This window comes from Etheostoma spectabile, chromosome 12, assembly GCF_008692095.1.
Source record: "Etheostoma spectabile isolate EspeVRDwgs_2016 chromosome 12, UIUC_Espe_1.0, whole genome shotgun sequence".
Lineage (NCBI taxonomy): Eukaryota > Metazoa > Chordata > Actinopteri > Perciformes > Percidae > Etheostoma > Etheostoma spectabile.
Genome location: NC_045744.1, coordinates 8,563,743 through 8,586,054, shown reverse-complemented (window position 1 = coordinate 8,586,054; position 22,312 = coordinate 8,563,743). Strand labels below are relative to the sequence as shown.

Here is a 22,312-nt window from a genome sequence, read left to right as displayed (position 1 = left end):
AGCAAATGGTGTTTCCAGCCTGCTTTATCAAGATAAAGGTGTTCGTTCTGACCATACTGCACATTCCTGCCGGTTGGCATGTGCTCAAGGGTCATGTGTAGCCTAAACAGTCTCCTCAGACCCAATAAAGACTGGGTCTCCCAGGAAATCTGACTTATCCGTCTGAGAATGTAAAGGATTTTTAAGTGAAGTGTGTGTGTGTGTGTGTGTGTGTGTGTGTGTGTGTGTGTGTGTGTGTGTGTGTGTGTGTGTGTGTGTGTGTGTGTGTGTGTGTGTGTGTGTGTGTGTGTGTGTGTGTGTGTGTGTGTGTGCGTGTGCGTGTGTGTTAGATACATTATGATAACCTCCATCTCCTTCAGAGCTGCTTTATTCATTAGTGGTCTCCAATTACATAGGAATTGTCTTTACATTAAATAGCTTAGTTTTCATTGCTTTTCAAGCATGTGCTTTAAGAAAGAAGCAAGGATGTAATTAAAATGAAAAGATAGACTTCACTGCCTTCAGAATCTAGCTTTAAAGGTCACGAAAGACTTTCACAACAAAAACCCTTCACATTTATTTCCAAAACATACTGTTTTACCTATATTTGTCTGGATCATAAATGGATGGGATCCCAGTATATATGGATCAGTGAATCAAAATCCTGTGTACGCCACCAACCTTGTGTGTATGCAGAAAAGATGCACTGGAAGTAACTCTGTTTCAAGAGAACCATAAAAACACAGCTGAAATGCTTGTGTTGTTGTTGACTCAGGTATCCGACCAAATGAATACTATGTTTCTCTTTTACCCGGCCTTTGCTAGAACTTGTCGTGGGATGTATTAAATCTCTACAAAAATCGAATTCCTGTCTTGGTCATGCTGGTCTGAATAAAGAGGATTTTCTAAAACCGTTTGCTCTTCTACATACAGAAAATCTATTTCTAGTGCTGGTTATTGGGGTTAATTGTCACAGCAGTTGAATGGGTGACATTGCGTGAGTAGTTTGTCCCACTTTATTGTTTGCACAGTTGAGAATCATACTTGTTTGAACGGTTCTACAGTCCAGATGTGTTTGTGTTTCCTCCAGCTGAGAGCTCATGCAGTGGACCTGAACGGCAACCAGGTAGAAAACCCTATTGACATTGTGATCAATGTGATCGACATGAACGACAACAGACCTGAGTTCACTCATCAGATCTGGAACGGCACTGTTCCAGAGGGTTCCAAGCCAGGTAATATACCACATGAAGTCAAGCACAGCATCACTCTATAATGAGCAACCGATTGGCTGTAGTCGGCTTCACATGCTGCCTCCATGTTAGCAGATCAAACAGCTTTGCTGGCATTCCTGGGGTGGCCACTTCGTTAACTTTTCTTTTACTGCATGTAAGCGTTTGGGGGTATTTTAAGAGCACATTGAATTTCTATATTACAAAGCAATAAATCTAGTGTTCAATTGTGGCACTATTCACTCAACTTCTAAGGTATTTCTGATTGTAAATAAAAATGAAATAAATAAGAGACACGGCATGAAAGAATTTGCATTTTGTCTGTGTCTTTCTATTCTGTAGGAACATTTGTTATGACAGTGACTTCTATTGACAAAGATGACCCCAAAACAGCTAATGGAATGCTGCGCTACAAGATCCTGTCTCAGAATCCAGAGAGTCCGACCTCCAATATGTTCACCATCAACAATAAAACAGGAGGCATCATTACGGTGGCAGCAGGCCTGGACAGAGAGGTGCTGAACATGTCGTCTTTCTTTCCTTCTTTGTGGCATTTATTATTTCTCTCCTTCTCTTCTTGTTCCTCGGTTTATGGTTTTAGCTTTCTTTCCCTTGATTTCTTTAACCTTAATGTTGTTGCCATCACACCTATTTAAGTGAGACTTTCATTACCAAGGCCACACATTATATTTAATTCCATTTTGCATGTGCTGCCTGTTGTAGATTTACAGTATATCAACATATGCATTCTTCATGTTAACATAAATGAGCTAAAGTTTAATTTTATTTATTTATTTTTAATATGATGACAAAACACAGCTGGGGTATATTTGCTAATATCCAGACAGTTTAAGAACTAATGAGCCAAAGTGAATTTTGTTGATTACCAACTAAATGAGAAGTAGATATGGACTCGGCTGTTTCACACTTATTTACTCTTACAAGGAGGCAGTATGCATCACTGAGCAGCTGAATGTTTCCTTTGCTTCATTTTCGCCCTCTCTGTCTTTCTTTCTTTTAAGCAGAAGCTTTATTTGCATCTTGGGCTATTTCCTGTGCTGTAAATGCCACCACTCTGTCATTTAATTGTATCACATAGCTGTTTGAGAAAATAAAACAAATAATATAGACAGCTGGAGCCAGTTGGTGCAATTCTGGTGAGGGCAATCTGGCTAGGTGGCTGCTCAATCACCACCGCCCTGGGGCCTCCGTTTTATGTCCACCAGTTGCCACCATGAAAGTAATTTGCCCGACTCTCATTACCTAGCAACTGGTCCATCACCTGAGTGGCTTTTAATGTGAAAAAAAAATCATTTGTTAGCTTCACTATGGTGTACAAAGCAGAGGTGCAAGTTTCATACATGCACTCGCAATCTCTCATACCCCATAGAGAATAAATTCGATTTTTATAAAAAGCCACCATTAGTCAACATAATTAAGAAGCTAGCCAGTTCAGATTTGTTTTCATTTTAGTGAAACACATTAATACTGATGTACTAAAAGTTGCCAGCTTATTAGGGCCACTTGTGAAGTCTATCGCAAACTAAAAAAAGGTCCAAAATGTAATGGCTGTAATTTGGCAGAATTGAAAAGCATTATATTAAATGAAATCCTCATTTACATACAAACTGACATTTCAGTGAGGAAATCCACATTCTCCAAATTAATTATATTGCTCAAAGATCCAAAAATTGTTTGGTTTTAAACCTGCCATTGCTTCTCTTTCCTCTCCTTCCAGAAAGTTCCTCAGTACACACTGATCATCCAGGCCACTGACATGGAGGGCAACCCCATGTACGGCCTCTCCAACACAGCCACTGCTGTCATCAGAGTCACTGACGTTAATGACAATCCGCCAGAGTTTACTGCTGAGACGGTAAGAAACAATGTCATATCTGAAACGTCAACACAGCAATCTTAGTGAAAGGGGAAGCATCCCAAGGACCCCTTTTTCACCCCATATGTGCACTCACCCGCCAGTTCTGCTTACTTAGTTGTGCTTGACCATTTTCCGAAGCCATACAAATATACAAGTAGCCAGCCATGCGTAAAGTGTTATATCCCCCTCCAAATGTTGACACATGAAACTACTGGAATGTCTGCCGAGTGAAAAAGGCACTTACTGTGCCCGCGAATCACTGAAATTTGTGATGCTACTGTTGTGCTATCAGGGGAGGACAGGGAATGAGATGACCATGACGACATGACAAGTTACCTTAGATGCCAATTTACCCAAGATTGGTCCTGCTGGGCTGTGTGAGGCAGTAGTAGTATTTTCTGCTGCCACAGCAGTATCACTAACAGCTCGCTGTTCTGTGTGTTCATGGTTTATTCATGCAGTTTTTCGGCGAGGTGCCTGAAAACCGAGTGAATGTCATTGTGGCTAACCTGACGGTGACTGACAAGGACCAGCCCAACACACCCGCCTGGAACGCTGTCTACAAAATCACCGGGGGCGACCCCAATGGCAGGTTTTCTGTGCCCACTGATCCTACCACTAACGAGGGCCTGGTAACAGTCGTCAAGGTAAGGCCTTCTCTTCAAACTCCACCCATGTAATCCCTTGGAGATGCATAGTAAATGTATGGTTGCTGTACTGAGAGGTTTGTTGCCTCATCATTCAGTTAGAATATTTGTTATTTTGCCCCCTGGTAAGGATGAGAGCAAGTTAATATTACAACTGTCCAGTGCAGTCGTTGGAAGAACAGAGGCATTTTGCAACTCAGAGGAAAACCAGTACTGATAAAATTGAAGGTCACTGCAGGTGATTTGACACATACATTACAAATATCATTATTTACATTTAGTTTGTCTGACTGATTGGTATGGTGTAAGTGCAACTAGCAAATTCTCAGTTTGGATTATGACCAAACATGTAATGGGATTCCCATTTATTTAATTACTTTGTCCTGCATTCTGATGTGTGATCCACTCTCCATATACTCTCCCTTACTGTTTTCCAGCCTATTGACTATGAAATCAGTAGGACATATGTGCTGACAGTGGAAGCGAGGAACGAGGTTCCCCTGGCCAGAGGCATCCACTCTCCTCGCCAGTCCACCGCCACCGTCTCCATCAGAGTGATAGATGTCAACGAGAGTCCCTACTTTGAGCCCAACCCCAAACTCATTAAACTGGAGGAGGGAATGATGCCTGAGTCAACACTGACCACCTTCACTGCACAGGACCCTGATCGCTTCATGCAGCAAAGCATCAGGTAGATTCTTACAGTAAAAATGAAAAAGAAGGAGGTTTAGGACACACCTTCAAAGCTTAATTTCCTAGAATGTCTGTTGTCCCTTAAATCATGTTTTTTTACACATTTTGCTGAAATAATTGGCAACAACAGCAGTAAAGAGTCTGGCAGGTGTATCACTGACTATACAGTACTCTGTGTGAAACAGAAGTAACATGGTAGGTGAAGATGACTTTCTGCATCATTTCTGCTCAAATAACACTATTTGGCCAGCATCTTATTCGTGTTGAACAAACCCTATTTCTTCCCCTGATCATCTTCAAAAGCCTTACCTCACAGGTGCTTGGTCGTGGAAGAGTTGATCAGCCTGAAAACAGTCCATGTGAAATAAGCTAGCTTTGTAATTCCTCGGTTTGTCCTACAAATTAGTCTGAGCTGCTGATAACAAGCCAGTTTTGTCTCCCCTGTGAGGCTGTTCTCAAAACTTTGAATAGCAATGTTAAATGCATGACATCTGAAATATTTATTTTGTGTAAACAAATAAAAACAAAAGCTAAATTGAGACTAAATTCACCAGCAAGATTTCCTTCTCCAAAAACAAAATAAAACCATTTTAGAGTTTTTCACTGCTTTGAAAAAAAGGTCACTGATAACTTAAGTGAATACTTAAGATTATAAATCACTGTGTAAACCTCTTTTTCTTTTCTCAGATACTCCAAACTCTCAGATCCAGCCAACTGGCTGAGGATTGACCCGAACACCGGTCGTATCACAACTATTGCCATTTTGGACCGAGAGTCGCCCTTTGTGAAGAACAGTTTGTACAATGCAACATTCATGGCTTCTGACAACGGTATGTAACCATTCAAGTGGTACTGCACTTGCCAAAAATACCTTGTTGAGCTCCTGTGATGCATCTGCTGCATGGTCTAGATGCTTTAGCCAGTGTGTTACACAAGCACTCTATTCCTGGCCATTATTGTTAGAGCATTCAGGAGGAGATAATGCTGCCTTTTCAAAAGAAAGCCGAGCGGATGTCTAATGTAGCCTACCTCTCAAAGGTCAATCTTCCACCTAGCATCACTTTGACTTCCACTGTGATGTTTTTTCACTTGAAGCCAGTCCACAAACGCCCATATATGTTAAAAAAAAAAAATACTACCTCTCAGTTACAGCCACAAAGACATTCTCCATGCTTGAAGGTCAATATTGTACCAAGCACTTGGCATGTCTGGAATGCTGACCACCTTAGTTGAAGGTTAATGTGTGAGGAATCCCAAAACCATCCAGCATGTGGATGTATTCACCTCTTCCCTGCACTGGCGGGATTTACCTCTGTTCAGGTTTACCCTGTTCTGTGGAGCATAGCTTAGGCCAATAGGCTTAAAAACTCTACCAATAAAGAGGTTTCTCAGAATTAATGGGTCAGGATTGGATGACTAGCTCCTTTGAGCGTGGCCTGAATGGTAAAAAAGCCTCTTAGCTGAGTGAATACATAGAGGAGCCTGAAAGGAACGACAGTGGGCTCTGTTTGTCTGCTTTAGTATTCCCATCCCGTGTCCTTCGTCAGGAAGACGCTACACACACACACACACACACACACACACACACACGTACAAACACACACACACACACACACACCAAATAATGTTCTGATATATCTGTCTTTTGGTCTACCCTCTCACTTGAGATTAGATTCCCAGATCAGTATGCAGTTTTGATACGTCTTCTTCCACTAGAGTAAATAACCGTTCAGTGTCATATTATAGCTTGATATCCAGAGAATAAACTCCATACTTTACTTTTCTCTGTCAACTGCATAATGACTGTAAAATGAGAGCTGCCATTTCAATAGTATATATTCCCATCCATATGCACATTTTTAAAGAAATGCCTTATTCTATAAATATGCATGTGCTAAGTGTGGGTCATTTTATGGTCCATGCAGGTGTACCTCCAGCAAGTGGCACAGGTACTCTCCAGATCTACCTGCTGGATATCAACGACAACGCTCCCAAGGTATTCCCTCAGGAGAAAGAGATATGTGAAAAGCCAGAGCCAAATGCCATCAACATCACTGCACTCGATGGAGACCTGAACCCTAATGCTGGGCCATTTGCCTTTGAGTTAGCCCACCGGCCCTCTGATGTTAGGAGAAACTGGACCATCACAAGAGTCAGCGGTAAGACACAGAAGACACTATTATATACTAATCTTCATTTGGCTTTGATTTTGCTTCATTTGTATTTTTTACTGGAAAATGAAAGAAGAGAATATGCAATATCCCCTTTCAGCATTTTTCAGTTAGTCTCATTTAATTATTAGAAAGGAAACTGTAGAATATGTAACAATTTAAATATAACAATTGTCAGTCTCTTGTTTAGTAATTAAAGCTCGAAACCTTGATCCTTCTGAACAACACTTTGAAAATGTGTAAATAGCACACTTCAGAAGGGTCAGGTAGAGCAGGGAGAGACAATATAAAATTATATTAACATCACCATGCAGACATTAATTGTTTATGCTAATTTGAAATAAAAACATGAGTGGTAGGAACTCATTTGTTGTGTGTTTAGCTATTAGATAGTGTAAATTGAAAAGCAGTGAATATATCTTAATAGGATAATGGCATTTGGATTATTGCAGCTGGGAATTTAGCCTAAGCAGCATTATCAAAAGGTATTCAGTAGATTTATAAGCTCCAAATCTAAATCCCAACCATGTTTTGGATTAGATATGCTGATGCAACTTCCAGGTACAAATTTATGCTGCATATTTGTGGTAATAGGAGTGTAATCGTACTGTGAACACAGCCTATACAAACGTCTATTCGTAGTTTTGATTTAATCCCCTCTGAAAGACTAAAGAAACATGATGTTATTTTGATTTGTATACACATCAAGTAACTTAATCTCTTGTCTCACTACTGTGTCTACTAATGTGTTTGCTCTGACAAGGAGCCATCGTGGTTCACTCACTCACACTTTCTGTCTTTTGTCCTCTTCATCTCTCAGGTGACTATGCTCAGGTGAGCCTGAAGATTGGCTTCCTTGAAAGCGGTATCTATGAGCTCCCCATCATAATCACAGACTCAGGCAACCTGCCCATGTCCAACACCTCCTATCTGCGGATTAAAGTATGCCAGTGTGACATCAATGGAGACTGCACTGACCAGCAACACATCATGGCTGCCGGTCTGGGCACTGGTGCCATCATCTCCATCCTCCTCTGCATCATCATCCTCCTTAGTGAGTGTCTCAGTGCCTCTCTCAAACCGCACATCACACAAACACACACAGGGATTATAAAGACAGCTAAACGTTATCCGAGATATATCTCTAGATTACTGTAGGATTACCAAAAAAATAGCCTTGATCAGGCCCCCATCCAAGCTCTAAAACATCAGATCCGATTACATTTGTCTGAAAACGCGTCAAGTTATCATGTTTTGTAATATGAGATCCCTCTCTCTGTCTGTCCATCAGTTCTCGTGCTGATGTTTGTTGTGTGGATGAAGCGCCGCGATAAAGAGCGTCAGGCCAAGCAGCTCCTTATCGACCCAGAGGACGATGTGAGAGACAACATTCTCAAGTATGACGAGGAAGGTGGAGGAGAGGAGGATCAGGTAAGAATGACGTGGCAAACAGTGTGTAGACTAACAATTACGTTGTCATTTAAAAAAACAACTTTTCTCAATCTGCTTCCTAATAAGTGTTGTGTCCTACGTTACCAACGTTTTTGTTTTAAGGGTGAACCAGTTTTGGTTCTTTTAATTAGTTAGCTTTGAGAGAAAAAAACTCAGTCTGTGCTGTTTTTGTCTGTGCTCTTGTCCTTGGTTTGGATGCATACAATACATCTAACTGGCAATTGGGATTTAGCAACTAATTTTTATATTTTGCTTAAGTAACAGAAAATATTGTTTTGTATTCAGCAGAGACATTTAATACTGGCATAGAAAAATGTCAAACACCTAGCCCTACGTACCATGAAGCTGTGCAGTGTTTTTGAAAGGGCGAGGATGTGGTCTGTGTTAGGGAGAAACATTGAGGTCACGTTCACAGTATGCAGCAGAGTAGCAGTTTCTGTATAACTGAAGCAGTATAAGGACAGATGGTACCACCTAGACTCTTTCTGCAAGCAGACCTGCACTTAAAATACATTCTTTCTCGCATTAGACCTGGTTATTATAGACCTGGTTAAGACACACTTCACAGTCACAATGAGGGGTAAGACAATCCCTGGAAATAGAACCCCTTTTCTTAAAAAAAAGGGAGCTGTAAGAAATCAATAAGACAAACACATTTTGATCCAATCGGTTCTGGAAATATTGAAACTGGTTGCTCAACTGGAACTGGTTCCCGCTTCACACAAACACGCATAATAGAAATGCAGTGCCACAGACATCAATAAAGTATTTATCTCCCTGCACTGATCAGGCACACACAGACACACACTCAATTGTCCTAATGACCCATTGTTAGCAGTAAGGGAATCATTTAATAAAAAAGGTAATAATATACCAAATTGGTTATTTTCTTGCTGCTGGGTGTAGTGCTCCGGTGGCTTAGGTATAGCAGCAGATATGAACAGGAGACCCCCGTCTAACCCAGCATAGTGCCAAATTATCCTTGGAGACTTGTAATTGGTAAGCTGATGTCATTTGGAGATAAACATCTGCTGTGGCACAATAATGAAGCTCTGTCTAAGGTAACAATATGACTGGAAAGCCATTACACATCAACTAGTGATTAGGCAGGAGAGAGTAGACCCATTTGTGTATTCACGTTCTCATTTTCACACACAAACTGGTCAAACTTGTGGACCAGAACATGTTGAAAAGGAAACTGTTGTATGATTTAACACCCCTCAAAGACAAACAAGCGGGTGCAGCAATTTTTTGAGGGAGAACAAGCTCTCATTTTGAGTGGCGCCGAGGAGGGCAGGGTGCCAGGAGAAAATGGTCTTGTTTGCGGAACCGGGAGAGTCAGTGTTTGGTAAAAAACGTCCCTGACTTTCCCAGCGATATCGTCTTTATAATGCCCACCTCTGTTCTCCCTATCTCCCGCTGGGGAGGAAATTGAAGTGTCAGACCATTGGGTGCTCTCAGAGTATATGATTTTAGTTGCTGCTGCCATTGGCCTGGCTTGTATTGGTTTGTGAAGCACTCATTTCATCAAATGCAGACAGCTGATCAGGCCGCGTTTCCAGGACATGGAAAAAAATAATGCTGAAATGATAGCAAATCAAGTTGTGCTTAGGTTCACAGATAAAAAAATAAACACACATGGGAGAAAGGAATGAGTCATCTGCTTCTTCAAATTACCTCAGAATGATTTGATGTACACTTTAGAGGCATGCTTTGAAAGTATTATGATTTGTTTTTCAATCCCTATGCAGTAAGTGAAACCAAACAAATCAGACCTGCTTATGCAGATGGTGTAAGTGCCTTATGTTTTTGTCACCAGATACAAGACAGATTTGATCTGTAAGAGGAACTGTAAAATCTCTAATATTATCAAGATAATTCTGGTTTATCGCAACTTGGGGCTTATTTTTGCACTGGTCATTATTTAAATTATGATTAAATTATAGAAAAGGAGGAAATGGATATGAAATGGGATCAGGGTGACATTGCCACAACTAAGGCAACAGAGTGAGAAACATTAATGGTCAGATGTAAGGGAGTAGTTAGGCAATTTGAGAAATACACCTATTTGCCTTCTTGCTGAGAGTTAGATGAGATGATAGATACATTCCTCATGTCTGTACAGTAAATATGAAGCTTAACTTAGCACAAAGTCTAGAAAAAGGGGGAAGCTCTCCTTGCTTTGTCCAAAAGTTACAAAATCTGTCTACAAGCACATCTGTTTCCAGTTTTTGAGCTAAGCTGATCTGCTGTTGGCTACAGCCTTATATTGAAAGGACAGACATAGGAGCAGAAGAAAACTTCTCATGTACGTATGTCTCTGCAAATTTCCCAAAATGTCAAACAACAAGCCAGCACTGGAGCCACATTATTTATACCTCTTTATTTGGAGGTGAAGCCAAAAGTGTGCACATCCTAAATGTTGGAAATAATCCATCGATGCACAGGAAAGCTGTGTGTGCTCACAACGCCGCTACGTACGAAAGGTCAGACTTGTACCTGAAAGTCCTTCTATGAACTGCGATGGATCCTGTGTGATCATCTGACGGCTCGTGTTCCTTGCCCCATTGGAATTACCCTTAGTGATGTTGCTGCTTTCCCAGATTCCAGAATTGAGTAAACATGTGTACAATGTTATTATTACCAGTAGGAATGATGGCTTAGATTTAGTGTGTAAGGTTTAGTCTGGTTCTCCCATATTTGAATGTGGGTCATGAGGGCCAAGGGGCAGCCATTTCTTTTGGCCGATGTCATGTGAGGAGTCAATTCCCCGAAGAGGGCTGGCTTGTCATTAGACCTTCCTGCTGACTTCAGCCATTATATGTCTCTGTTGCAATTCCTGTCATTGCCTCCTGACCCCTCCGGTGGGCCACCTTAGAGAAGGTCAAACAGCAGTCTGAAAATGGCCCAAAGATGATGGATGGCGATACTGCGCGATGTGTGCTGACCATTGTTCTCCTCCAGCTAGCCTCGGGGTTTATTGTCATTCCCCATGAAATCAAATTACACATGGATAATCAATGTGTTTGTTTGAGATTTTAGATGATACATATTAGTGTCGAAATGAGTAGGTCTTTGTCAAGTGCCTGCATGCTTCGCTGCGTTTGTATATCTGGGTTGTTTATGCATCATCACAGGGTTTATATTTATTCTCATGTTTATTTTTACATTGGAGCGTCTGCCGTCTTTATGTTTTTTTTTTTTGTTTTTTTTTCTGGGATTGTGCAAGTGTGTGTAGGTACATGTGCAACTGAGCAAAGACAATTTTGAAGCGGGATATTAGAGATGGATGGATTACCGAAAATCTTCTAAAGAGGGACAATCCATCATGCACGCTTATTAGGCACACACCCTGATTCTCAAATGGCATTTTTTCTATCATATCTGCTGTCACCGTGATACCATCCAGTCATTCAACTCAGCTCTTCACCGCAGCCTCTCTCTCTCTCTCTCTCTCTCTCTCTTTCTGACTCCTGTTCTCTCTTTACTCTTTCTCCTCCTTCTCCTCCGCCTGCCCATGACTTTGCACAAACTGCGAGCCATTCAGGTTGCCTTGGTAATGTTAATAGGATTAGCAATGGCTTATGCATATCCGCCATCCCGTGTCTGGGCATTGATTAGAGCAAAACAGTCGCCTGCACATCCTTCCTGCAGCACACCGCTCAAGTACAAACACTCTTGCAGCATATGATGTGGTCCTCAGCGTGGACCCCCTCCATGCTGGCTCTTTTAATGTGTCGGATTGTCCCTGGGCTTGTGCTTCACAGACAAGAAGATTTAAAGTTTCCCTTGTGTACTCTCAACTCTTGCCGCTGCATTCTAACTTAAAATCTTCTCCTTCGCTCAGTTGAAATTCTTCTCCACTGTGCAGCTCAATATGTGTTTACCTATTTAGATAATCACACAGCGTTTGGGGTCTCGTCACGCCGCTTAGCTAACCCCCATCTGTCTATGTGTTCCCCAGGATTACGACCTCAGTCAGCTCCAGCAGCCGGACACGATAGAGCCTGATGCCATCAAGCCGGTGGGAATCCGTCGTCTAGACGAGAGACCCCTCCACCCTGAGCCTCAGTACCCCATGAGGTCAGCAGCACCCCACCCTGGAGACATCGGAGACTTCATCAACGAGGTAAAAGCATTATCCAGCATACACAATTATTGAAATCTCAGATTGTTTTGTTGTATGTGAAATTAAATCCCAGGAAAATAGCTGAAGTGAAAGGATTAGTGGTGTTGCAAAGCGTAAATTTTATTTTCAAGCTGAATGACTTTCTTATAATAAACTTGTGTATAATAAACAAATTTGGCGTATATGACTCCGTATCAAGCATTTGTGCACAGCCGTGTAGTGGGAGAAAATAAACTTGACTTAAAATTGAATTGATTATTATATGAATTGTTTTCATCTTTTTCCCTTTAGAAAGAACAAACTTTTCTCATCACACATATCCACTCAGACACACATAAAGCCCAAAAAGTACATGATGCTAACTCACTTAGATATAATTGTTTTTCTCCTCACTTTCCACCAAAGTAGAGTTATAGATATGTCAGCATAGAAACACATTGGCTTTCTATCGGAGTGCACTGTTCAGAGTGCCCTCGTTTGCCCGAGGCCATCATTGACTCCAGCATGAAAGGAGAATGTAAAATGAAAAGAGCAGTCATGTATTTTTCACCAGACTAACGCGCACAAGTTTCACAGCATTACAAATGGTGAATGCATTTTTCATTAGTTTTTATTTTTATTTCATTTAGACTTTTTGTTTTCAAATTCAGTTTAGTTTTAGTTTGCTAGGGTTTGCTAGTTTAGTTTTTATTATTTGAAAATGCTTAGTTTTACTTTAGTTTTCGATTAGTTTGTCTTTTTTTTGTAATATTGGTTATTTGTCGAGGGATTAGAAAAGGTTCAGAAAAAGTATTGTGTAGTAATAACTCAACAAAAACATGCAATTTAAATTTGTATTAGCAATGCATTCAACAATAACACCAGTACACACAATGTACATATGATGATGAGCACGGATATGTTAATAGTCAACACAAGACGCAGCAGTGAGTGCAGAATGTGTTTGACTTGTTCCAGGAAAGAACTAAACCGCCAACAGACTAAAGAAGACAGACATCAACCGGTGTTTAGAACTTTGGTTTGAGTAAAGTGGCGAATGTTTTGAAGTCAATCAACTCACAGTTGTGTTGACATCCCAGTATTAATCCACATATTAACCCACGTTCCCTCCCACTTTTGATATTCCAGTGTATTTACTAACCAGCTACTGGGTCGCCGGTGAAAGCAGCCTGTAGTGTTCTCTGTCCTGCGGTTGTCTCCGCCGTGCTGCTGGCCCTACGTATCCATACATCCATGCCCCTAACGTAACGTTAGCTTCTGTTTAGGGGAAAGGGGGCTTGGCGTTCTCCTTTACCTTGTTAAGGTTAGCCTCCTTGTGTTCGTTTCTCAAATGTAGACTACTTTCAAATTTGTGGGATGTTTCTCTGTAATGAACTGTCCACATATTTTACCATGGTAAAGTTGGTTTTATATTGGACATTGGATATTCAACACATTTCAAAGGTTTTGAATAGCCAACATCCAATATGAAACCAACGTTGCCACGCTACATATTTGACCACCTTCCACTGCAAGGCACTTGCTTTTATCTGACACAGTCATAATCAAATGGGAATCTGCCGTTTTCTTCCGACTTTTGGTACCGCCATGATGCCAGGCGCGGGGCACGGACTGTTGTGTGTTGTGTTCAATTTTACATGGAACGTCGGAATTTCTGGGTTCCTAGTCAGAAACTATACACGTCTACGGAAATGTCCCGGTCGGAAAGATATAGCCATTGACAAAGACGAAAACTAAGGACATTTACTTGATCATTTTAACCAAACCTTGATTTTTTTATTTTTTGGCACCTATAGCACATTGTGCATCACCACAAGCCTGTAAACATAGAGGCCTCAGTGAGGAGAAGGGAGAGCATTGCAGCGCTTGGAGTGCTTTAAAACCTATTTTATACAGTCTGTTTAAAACTCACAGAAGAAAGTAGTAGCGTTTGTGATGCATTTGGCTCGTGAAATTAAATCAAAATCAAAGTTATCAAAAAAAAGAAATCTAATTCATGCAAAAATTAAATCGTGAACAGGGTGAACCAAGATTGTGATTTTATGACGATTAAACGTGCAGGCCTAGTGCCCATGTTTTTAGATTAGGACTAGCTCTTTCTGCTCTGCTCCCCGAACATCTATCTCTCAGGTCTCTTTACCACTCATTTTCAGTCTCGGCGTTTGTCACGAATACACAAAATATATTAGATATTGAGTTGAAATTTAATATTTTGCACTGCTCAATAAGTTACAGTTTGACAATGCACAACAGCCTTGATCAGACTTTTTGAGATTTTACAAGTCTGAGCATCCTGACCCAGAAAACACTCAATGCAACCAGGCAACGTTGATCTGTTTTTAGTCCCAGATTTGACTGTCGCTAAAGCTCAGTCATGGTAGCTCCAGCACTCACATGGAGCTGGAATCTGACCTAACTGATAAGGGCTAGCTGCCAGAGGAGCAGGGAGACAGAGAGGGGCGGGGGAGGGCAGGGGGTCTGAGCTCCATCCTGCAACGTGCACATGCCCGAGGAGCTTGTGGCTCTTAATTGAATTTGAGGGACAACAACAAAAATTAGGCAGAGGTTTAGCATAAGGACATTAACCTCAAAGTTGGACAAACAAAGGTCTATCAGTTAACTTCTGGTCTGTTCCCACAAGGGGGGGGGAATATTGGACACATCAGCACCAACTTGACATGACCTCTGTTGGCCATAGGTGGTCAAAGTGCCACAGAGGGAGACAAAGCTGACGTGCTGCGATTGAGCCCAGGCAAAGTTGGTCACAGTGGATGACTCAGTTATTATAAAATTAGGCTAAGTTCTGTGATTGACTAACCTTATGAAACTGCCAGTGGGTTTTTGGATGTAGATGGAGGGGGCCATAACCAGCAGAGCGATTATGGTTGTAATTGTAATGAACGATCCATCTGTCATATTTCCTACCACATTATCAGCACCGCAGCCCTGAGCAAATACTTAACAAAAGCTAACAAGTGGAAAATAATCGCTAAGTGCCCAGGCACTTTAATTCAATCCATCTTTTTATTTGAGAGCATTTCAGCGCTATAATGGCAGCAGAAAGGAAACTATAAATCTTTGACAAGTTCCCAAAGAGCTGAGGTTTTGTTTTTTGTCTGTGTTATGCTGCTCCACTTCTGTTAATCCTCTATTCATTTATTATTTGTTGGGTTACCTCTCTTGTGGCGATAAGAGGGAGAAACCAGGCTCAGATCCAAAGTCAATCATGGCCAAAGCACATCTCAACTCCTAGACCCATCAATCTATCAAGTCTCCTGAGTCTTGTTGGGGAATGGGGCTGGAAATCAGTAACCATCCATAAGGACCTCTCATGACGCTATGTGGAATTCTGGGAATGTTGCAGACAATCTTTAAAATAGAACCAACCCCACCAGTATCACCACCCACACACCCACCCACACCTCTCATCCCTGGCCCCAGTTGAGCTCAGTGCTTACTGCTACTGTTTAGACAGGACTCAGATAAATATGATATTAAAGATGTTGCTATCTAGATTAAAAGACAAAGTATCAGCGTTGGAGTTGTACTGCCGCTGTTAAAGGGAGAGGAAGGGGGCTTGCACAGGGGCCGGTGGGGGAAGGGGACATGATTCCAGTCATCTGAGGCTGCTGGACATGCTCAATCTTGGCTTTTGATCAAGCAGCAGATAATCCGACATCCCAGAAACACCAGGAGAGTTCCAACCCAAACACAGAGGAAACTCCCAGGAACACTAGAGCCTGATTAATCAGATTTCCTGAGCAAGTGGAGGTAGAACCACTGACTGGTTTGAGGATAGATTAGTCTTTTTGAGTGCAGCAGTAAGGGGGAGGGAGTTGTGTCGATGTGGCTCACTCCTTATTGTAGACAGTGTTGCTGAGTAGACGTGGCTTAATCTTCTCATCTAACCGCGGTTTTATTTCCTTCTGTACAGGGACTTAAGGCAGCAGACAACGACCCCACCGCTCCTCCCTACGACTCCCTGCTCGTGTTCGACTACGAGGGCAGCGGCTCCACAGCTGGCTCCCTAAGCTCCCTCAACTCCTCCAGCAGCGGGGGCGACCAGGACTACGATTACCTCAATGACTGGGGCCCTCGCTTTAGAAAACTGGCAGACATGTACGGTGGAAGCGATGACTAGGACACACAGCCACTCGGTGAAAGATGAAAAAAAGGATGGAAAAAAACACATGAAGAAAAGGAAAGATTTCCTGTTGATGGACATGGACAGCTTCTTATATTCCCTAAGAGAGTGACGGAACTGTGACAGAAAAGAAACAAAAAATAAACACTGATTCAGAATTTTTTTTCAAAAACAACCAACCTAGGCTTATTGTTGTAGTCTACGCATACATATGCTTGTTGAAAGCTTAGGCATAGGCTGTGGTCCAGTTATGGAGGTTGTGGGAGGGAACACTGGTGGACTGTCGCCACTCGGATTGTTGGTATTGAATGCGCTCAGTTACACTTGAAATTCACAGTACAGAAGCACTGGGATATAATGTGCCTTTTGTACATTTTTTTGGATCTAAATGATTAGTTTTATGTTCAAGGCTTTAATGGTACTGACTTTTGGAGTGATTTCAAACAAAGTATGTTACACTCTGGTATGCTTCTACATGCTTTTTTTCTTTGGTTACACAATGCTCCTGTTTGTTGAAGATTATTTAAATAAACTACAAAGACGAAGAAATGAAGGATCATCTGTTTGCTTGGATGGAAAGAAAAACAATTAAGAACAGCACTGTACAGTACGCTAGACTTCTAGACTTTTTCACTAAAAAATTAAAATTATGCAGCTGGTTGCAAATAAAGGGAGTTATGAATCATACATTTGTAGCAGATTTGTTTTTCTTTTTTTCTGAAGTGATGTAGTATTTTACAAAAAAAATGGTTTTTGGTCTAATCTATGTACACTTCATTTGCCTTAGTCATCATCTGATATTTTCAACTTCACTGTAAAAAGATGTGTGTACATAATGTTTTTCTTTTTCTTTATCTTTTTCTTTTGATGTAGTATATGAAGAAGTGCAAAAAGTTCCAAACCTGTAAATGTATAATTTGGACTACAAATTCAAGTTTTTTGCATGTTTTTATCTTTTCATGACAACAAAAACGAAAACTGTTTCCGAAATTTATTTACAAAGTGAAAAAAAAATAAAAAATCTGGGTGACATTAAATGTGTAGAAGTTAAGAGAGTTTTTGTATAAAACGTGGGGGGGGGGGGGGAAACATTGATTAAAAAAGGAAAGTAGTGATCTTGTCAGCACAACTGTTGAATTTGTACCAAAAAGGGGGGGGGGGGGTGGGATGACATGCTAGGCACTAATTACTGAATCAGCTTTAAGACTGGAAAATGTTTTGGACTTAAGCCTTGAGGATAACCATGTGTACTGGAAAACAAATTATCCATCTCTGACCCCAACCATCCAAATAAAATGCTAATTTTGGAGCTAAAAACTAAACTGCCTCTTTATTTATTTTGTTTTTACTCAAACTCAGCATTGTTGCAGAGGCGTAATTAGGTTGCGAATTGTGCAATCTATCTCAAAGGACAACGGCATTAAACAAAAAAAAAATATTCATTGTACAATGTTTTACCAGAAGGGGAGAATAAATCATTTATACCCTTATTTAATTATTTGCAAACATTGTACACAAGCGAAATGCTTTAGGCCCTTACAATTCTTGATAAGTTGTGTGGCTTGCAGGCTAAGAAGTAAACACTAAGCTCATTCTGTAACACTATCTGTTCTAAAGCCTAAAGGAAATACCGACTCCATCCTGCACCTGTCTGCTATCAGCCATCAGTATTGTAAAGTACTGTGGGTCAGATTGGACTTGACCTCAAAAATGAAGAATGCCTCCAAAAAGTGCTTCTAGGGGCTCTGCATGTACCTGCACTCCTGGGACATGTGGCAGGATGGAGATGAGATTGACGTGGGTGTGTGTGTGTGTGTGTGTGTGTACTGTATGTGGTGGTGCGGTAATGATCTGTTCAGCCGTCGTGTGTGCGGTGACTCTGGATGATGAAAGTCCCAAAACGTGGGCCGTTTAGCCTTCGCCTGCCCTTTTTCCCGCCCTCCTCTATCACTGTGGGACTTAGAATTCACAGAGGCACCACTTGCATCCAGTTGAATAGATATGGACATGGCTTATTAATTCAACCAGATTAGACGGGACCAAGTTTGGTTTTGTAGTCGTCACACAAAACGCAATGAATGTCTATTAGAGAATAACCAGTGAACCGTACCTGCCTTTTGTTTTTCAGCTGGTGTAATCAGTGTCGCTGCTCTGTGTTAATCAGTTCCACATCCTGTACCGCTTTAAGACCACCAAGCCGTTTTCATACGTGCTCCCGCGTTAGGAGAGGAGTTATTTATATAGAGTAGATTTCAAGTGACCTTGTCTGGTACCTATCACTTATCTCAAAGAATGCAAAGCTGTGCATTCCATTTGCCAGAAGCAACATGAAATTGTCCGTCGCCCAGTCGGGTGAAATGTTAAACAACACACTGTCTGACCTCGAGGTGTTGTTTCAACTGCAGCTGAGACTGATTTGTTTTGCCAAATCACTTCCTTTTACTTTGAGGTTTTCAATGTTTGAATGTGCTTCCTTTTGTGTTGTACTTAGCCAATAGGAGCGCCACACAACTTAAACCTAACTGTTTTCTTTGCTTGGATCTTTTGTCAGGCACAGATGTGGTTAGTGACTCAACATCTCAAAAGGGCTTCATCAAATCCTTTTTCTGGCTTAGAAGCAGGATGGATTTTCAGTGGAAGATTTTACAACAGAGTAGTTAGACAGTTGCCAGCCGTGCATTTAACAGACATGTTGAATGTTTTCATCCAATTCTTAGCCAGAAAATCCCAAATGTCAAACTATCTCTTTAAATGATACGCAAAAAAAGATAGATTGTTTAAGAGTTGAAGCATAGTGCTACAATGTACACTTGTCCAGTTCTTCATACTGCCGGCTCCCCATCTAGAAGTCCTCTGCAGGCTCTCCCACCCGGCCGTATTGTCATCTTGATGTTCAGATTGCTCCAACGGGTTCATCTCCACCAAGCAGTCAAGTCCTGTTTCATTTTTAATCCTCAGCTAGGGGAGAAAAAAAATTTGATATTCCAGTACTGCACTTCAATTTCAAAACATGGATTATCCTCGAAGGAAAGCTGGCAATCTAAGAGAGCCCAGGACATAAAGGCAGCCGCTGCACAGCTCCTCCACTATCCACACCCAAAACATACAGCTGTGTGCCGACATGGAGTATTGTTAAAAAATGCAAGAGAGTCTACATCAGCTCGAGTGACGCTGGAATATACATTTTAAGGGAAATGTAAGGACAGTGTATTTTCAGGATTATAATCATTGACTTTGACTTACTGAGTGGTAATTGGAATGACTATGTTATGAAGAGCACATTTTCATCATTTATCTGCCATATGGTCCAGCAAGGATGAGTGAAATAATTGCTCAAAAAAGTATCTCATTTGCACATTTTAGCTAGCTGACAAAAAGGGAATGCGATTATGCAAAACAGTATTCACAAAGTTAATTAAGTTGGATGGGAATGACATTGGTTTCATCTGCCAGTTGATGTCTTTGACATACTGTATGAAAAACACATTTAAAAAAAGACCTCAGAGCACTCAGTGATACAAAATCAGAAAAATAAATAATGCATGTGCTGTCATTTGTTGGCTAGCAGTGTGGGCTTGGTTGTATCCTGCTGCTTATCGGGTGCACATTGCATTCCAGTGACTCCATTCTGTTTTTTTGTTTGTTTTTTTATCCGCAATATTAACTACAAATGCGAGGAGGAACTCAACTTATAGCCTCTGAGTACTCCCAATGTGTTCTCTTTCGAAAATGGCTGCAGATTGCTGTTCTTACAAGCACCCCAGGGCCCTTTTAATGACTGTGAAACAATGCTTTCACCAACACCCACTCCCCGTCGCAGATTTACTAGACACAGCCATCCTCAGCTCCTCAGTGTGTGTGTGTGTGTGTGTGTGTGTGTGTGTTTGTGGATGGCTGAGCAAGTGTCACAGATCCACCCAGCCACCGTGGGGGGACTGTCAGTAAACATGCAGAATACAGACTAGAATCCGATGCAAAACCAGCATCTAAGTTATGCTGCCCCTGACCTTTGGTGGACATTGGGAAGATGGATGCTACCCAGGTTATCGATAAAAAATTTCTGGCCCGCAGCAGCAAGAGCATATGTCTTACGGTTTCCCAGTCCCTGCATCCTACCTTCGAATGAATAAGTAAGTAGGGTGGATGACAGAAAGCGCAAACACACGGCACGTGCAGTCTTCAACGTATTTGTGTATAGATCTAGTCACTTGCAAAAAATCAATCAATTTCATTTCTACGCTGTTGCCCTCTAAGTGTAATGTCAGATCAATTTGTTTGGATTGCTTCACCCACAGAGACTGGAAGGGACTTGTTTTTTTGAGTCCCAGGTCTTTGCGTGATGATCACACCAACATCCAGCCTTGATCTACGGCTCCCTGTGTTCTCACTGACTGCAGGCAGATATCTCTCGAATGGCTCACCCTCTGTTTCAGCAGATATTGTTCTGCCTCCGTCCGCGATACTGATTTATCAGCTCTCATTTATCAGGCCCCATCCTGCCATCATTCTCGGTCCACGCACAGTAGTGACACTGTGGCCACAGAACTGGGGGAAGGGCGAGGTGGGAAGGGTGGGGTCGCACTGAGACAAAAATAATGAACGCTCTTTCTTTCATAAGATGCGTATCGGCTGAGCATGAGACTTCGACTTGTATGTGAGTGCTCAATGTCACTTTCTGCTGCCTGCGAGTGCACGGAAGGAATTCCTCATCCCGCTGTGATTTCTCTTGCATGAATGGTTGATGTGTTCCACAAAAGGACATGTAATCATAAACCATGCACACACATTTACACACACCCAGGCCATCTCTCGCTTTTTCTCTCTGTTTCTATTCCACTGTCTCACACACACACATGCACTTATCTTCTTTCTCACAACTCGAAAATGCCAAGAGCAAAAGCAAATGGCAACTAAAGCTGCAAAGATAAATCCATTAGCTGTCAACATTTAAATTAATCGCTTAAACTATTTTGATAATTGATTAATTGGTTTGCGTGATTTTGTCGGAAAAAAAGACTATTTTCTATTTCTTCTCATCTGTCACAGGGAACTGAATATATATGAGTTGTGGACAAAAGAAGACACTGAAGGACGTCATCTTGGGCTTTTGGGTACACTTTTCACCATTTTCTGACATTGTGTAGACCAAACCACCAATCGATTTATCGAGAAAACCCCCCACAGATTAATCAAGAATATGAAACTCCTTGTTAGTTGCAGCCCTAATGGCAACTGTGCACTCTAGAGAACTGTTTTTTATTGTCCTTGGAAATAAAAATTTGCAAAAATAAAGTGAGGAAAATAGAATGGCACAGAAAAAGTGTGCACACAAAGACCCCCGAGAGCCATTCATGCTTTTAAACACTTGACATTCCATCACCCTCTTGTCATTAAGGCTTAATGTCCCTCGGCCACTTCCACACAATAACTTGATAATTTCTTCCAACGGACTAGTGAGGGACTTCCATGATCAGTGGCTAATAAATGTGCTGAAGGATGGACGGCCCCGAGATCCAGCTGATTGTACAACTGGGTCGTTATATTATTGTCTATATGAAGGAGAAAAGAGGCCACTGAGTGGGCCGGTCTTTCCTGTCTGCTGACTCCATTGTAGTCACCCATTTGTATGGATAGCCGATGGCGAGGGTGACAAGCCATCAGCCAGGCAGGAGCAAAACTCCAGAGTCTAAAGAACATCAGCTTTCATTCACACATCGTCAAAGAATGGGAGATGTGAGCGCACATCCATTATTGTTATTATATGTTTTAATCAGCCTATTATTTGTAAGACATGTAAAATGCATAACATACATGAATTACAGCTCATTACTGCAAGATGAATTAGCAGCTGAAAATCATTAGTCAACACACTGTACAATATGTGTCAAACCATCCTCTGTGATTGGCTAAGTGGTGATGAACAGTGATTATAAGCTCCCTTTAATCCCTTTTTTTACACTTTAAATTCAATTGACAAATTTTCCCA

General features: G+C 41.4%; 1 protein-coding gene and 1 long non-coding RNA gene across 2 annotated transcripts in view; one reads left to right on the top strand and one right to left on the bottom strand.

Moving 5' to 3' along the window:
• Nucleotides 1-17,648, top strand: part of cdh2 (cadherin 2, type 1, N-cadherin (neuronal)) — a 61,411-nt gene extending 43,763 nt beyond the window's left edge. Inside the window, exons 6-16 of the mRNA XM_032531611.1 lie at nucleotides 1,070-1,214; nucleotides 1,554-1,726; nucleotides 2,950-3,087; nucleotides 3,552-3,737; nucleotides 4,175-4,428; nucleotides 5,118-5,260; nucleotides 6,356-6,589; nucleotides 7,422-7,655; nucleotides 7,893-8,032; nucleotides 12,018-12,182; nucleotides 16,117-17,648. Of these exons, the coding sequence (XP_032387502.1) occupies nucleotides 1,070-1,214; nucleotides 1,554-1,726; nucleotides 2,950-3,087; nucleotides 3,552-3,737; nucleotides 4,175-4,428; nucleotides 5,118-5,260; nucleotides 6,356-6,589; nucleotides 7,422-7,655; nucleotides 7,893-8,032; nucleotides 12,018-12,182; nucleotides 16,117-16,323 (2,019 nt within the window). The 3' untranslated portion in view covers nucleotides 16,324-17,648. The remainder of the gene's footprint in view (nucleotides 1-1,069; nucleotides 1,215-1,553; nucleotides 1,727-2,949; nucleotides 3,088-3,551; nucleotides 3,738-4,174; nucleotides 4,429-5,117; nucleotides 5,261-6,355; nucleotides 6,590-7,421; nucleotides 7,656-7,892; nucleotides 8,033-12,017; nucleotides 12,183-16,116) is intronic.
• LOC116699166 (uncharacterized) lies at nucleotides 44-21,332 on the bottom strand. Its single transcript, XR_004334386.1, has 3 exons — nucleotides 21,238-21,332; nucleotides 5,055-5,060; nucleotides 44-56 (listed from the first exon to the last, which is right to left on the bottom strand). It is a non-coding gene; the product is annotated as an uncharacterized LOC116699166 (long non-coding RNA).
• Nucleotides 21,333-22,312: the final 980 nt, after the last annotated feature.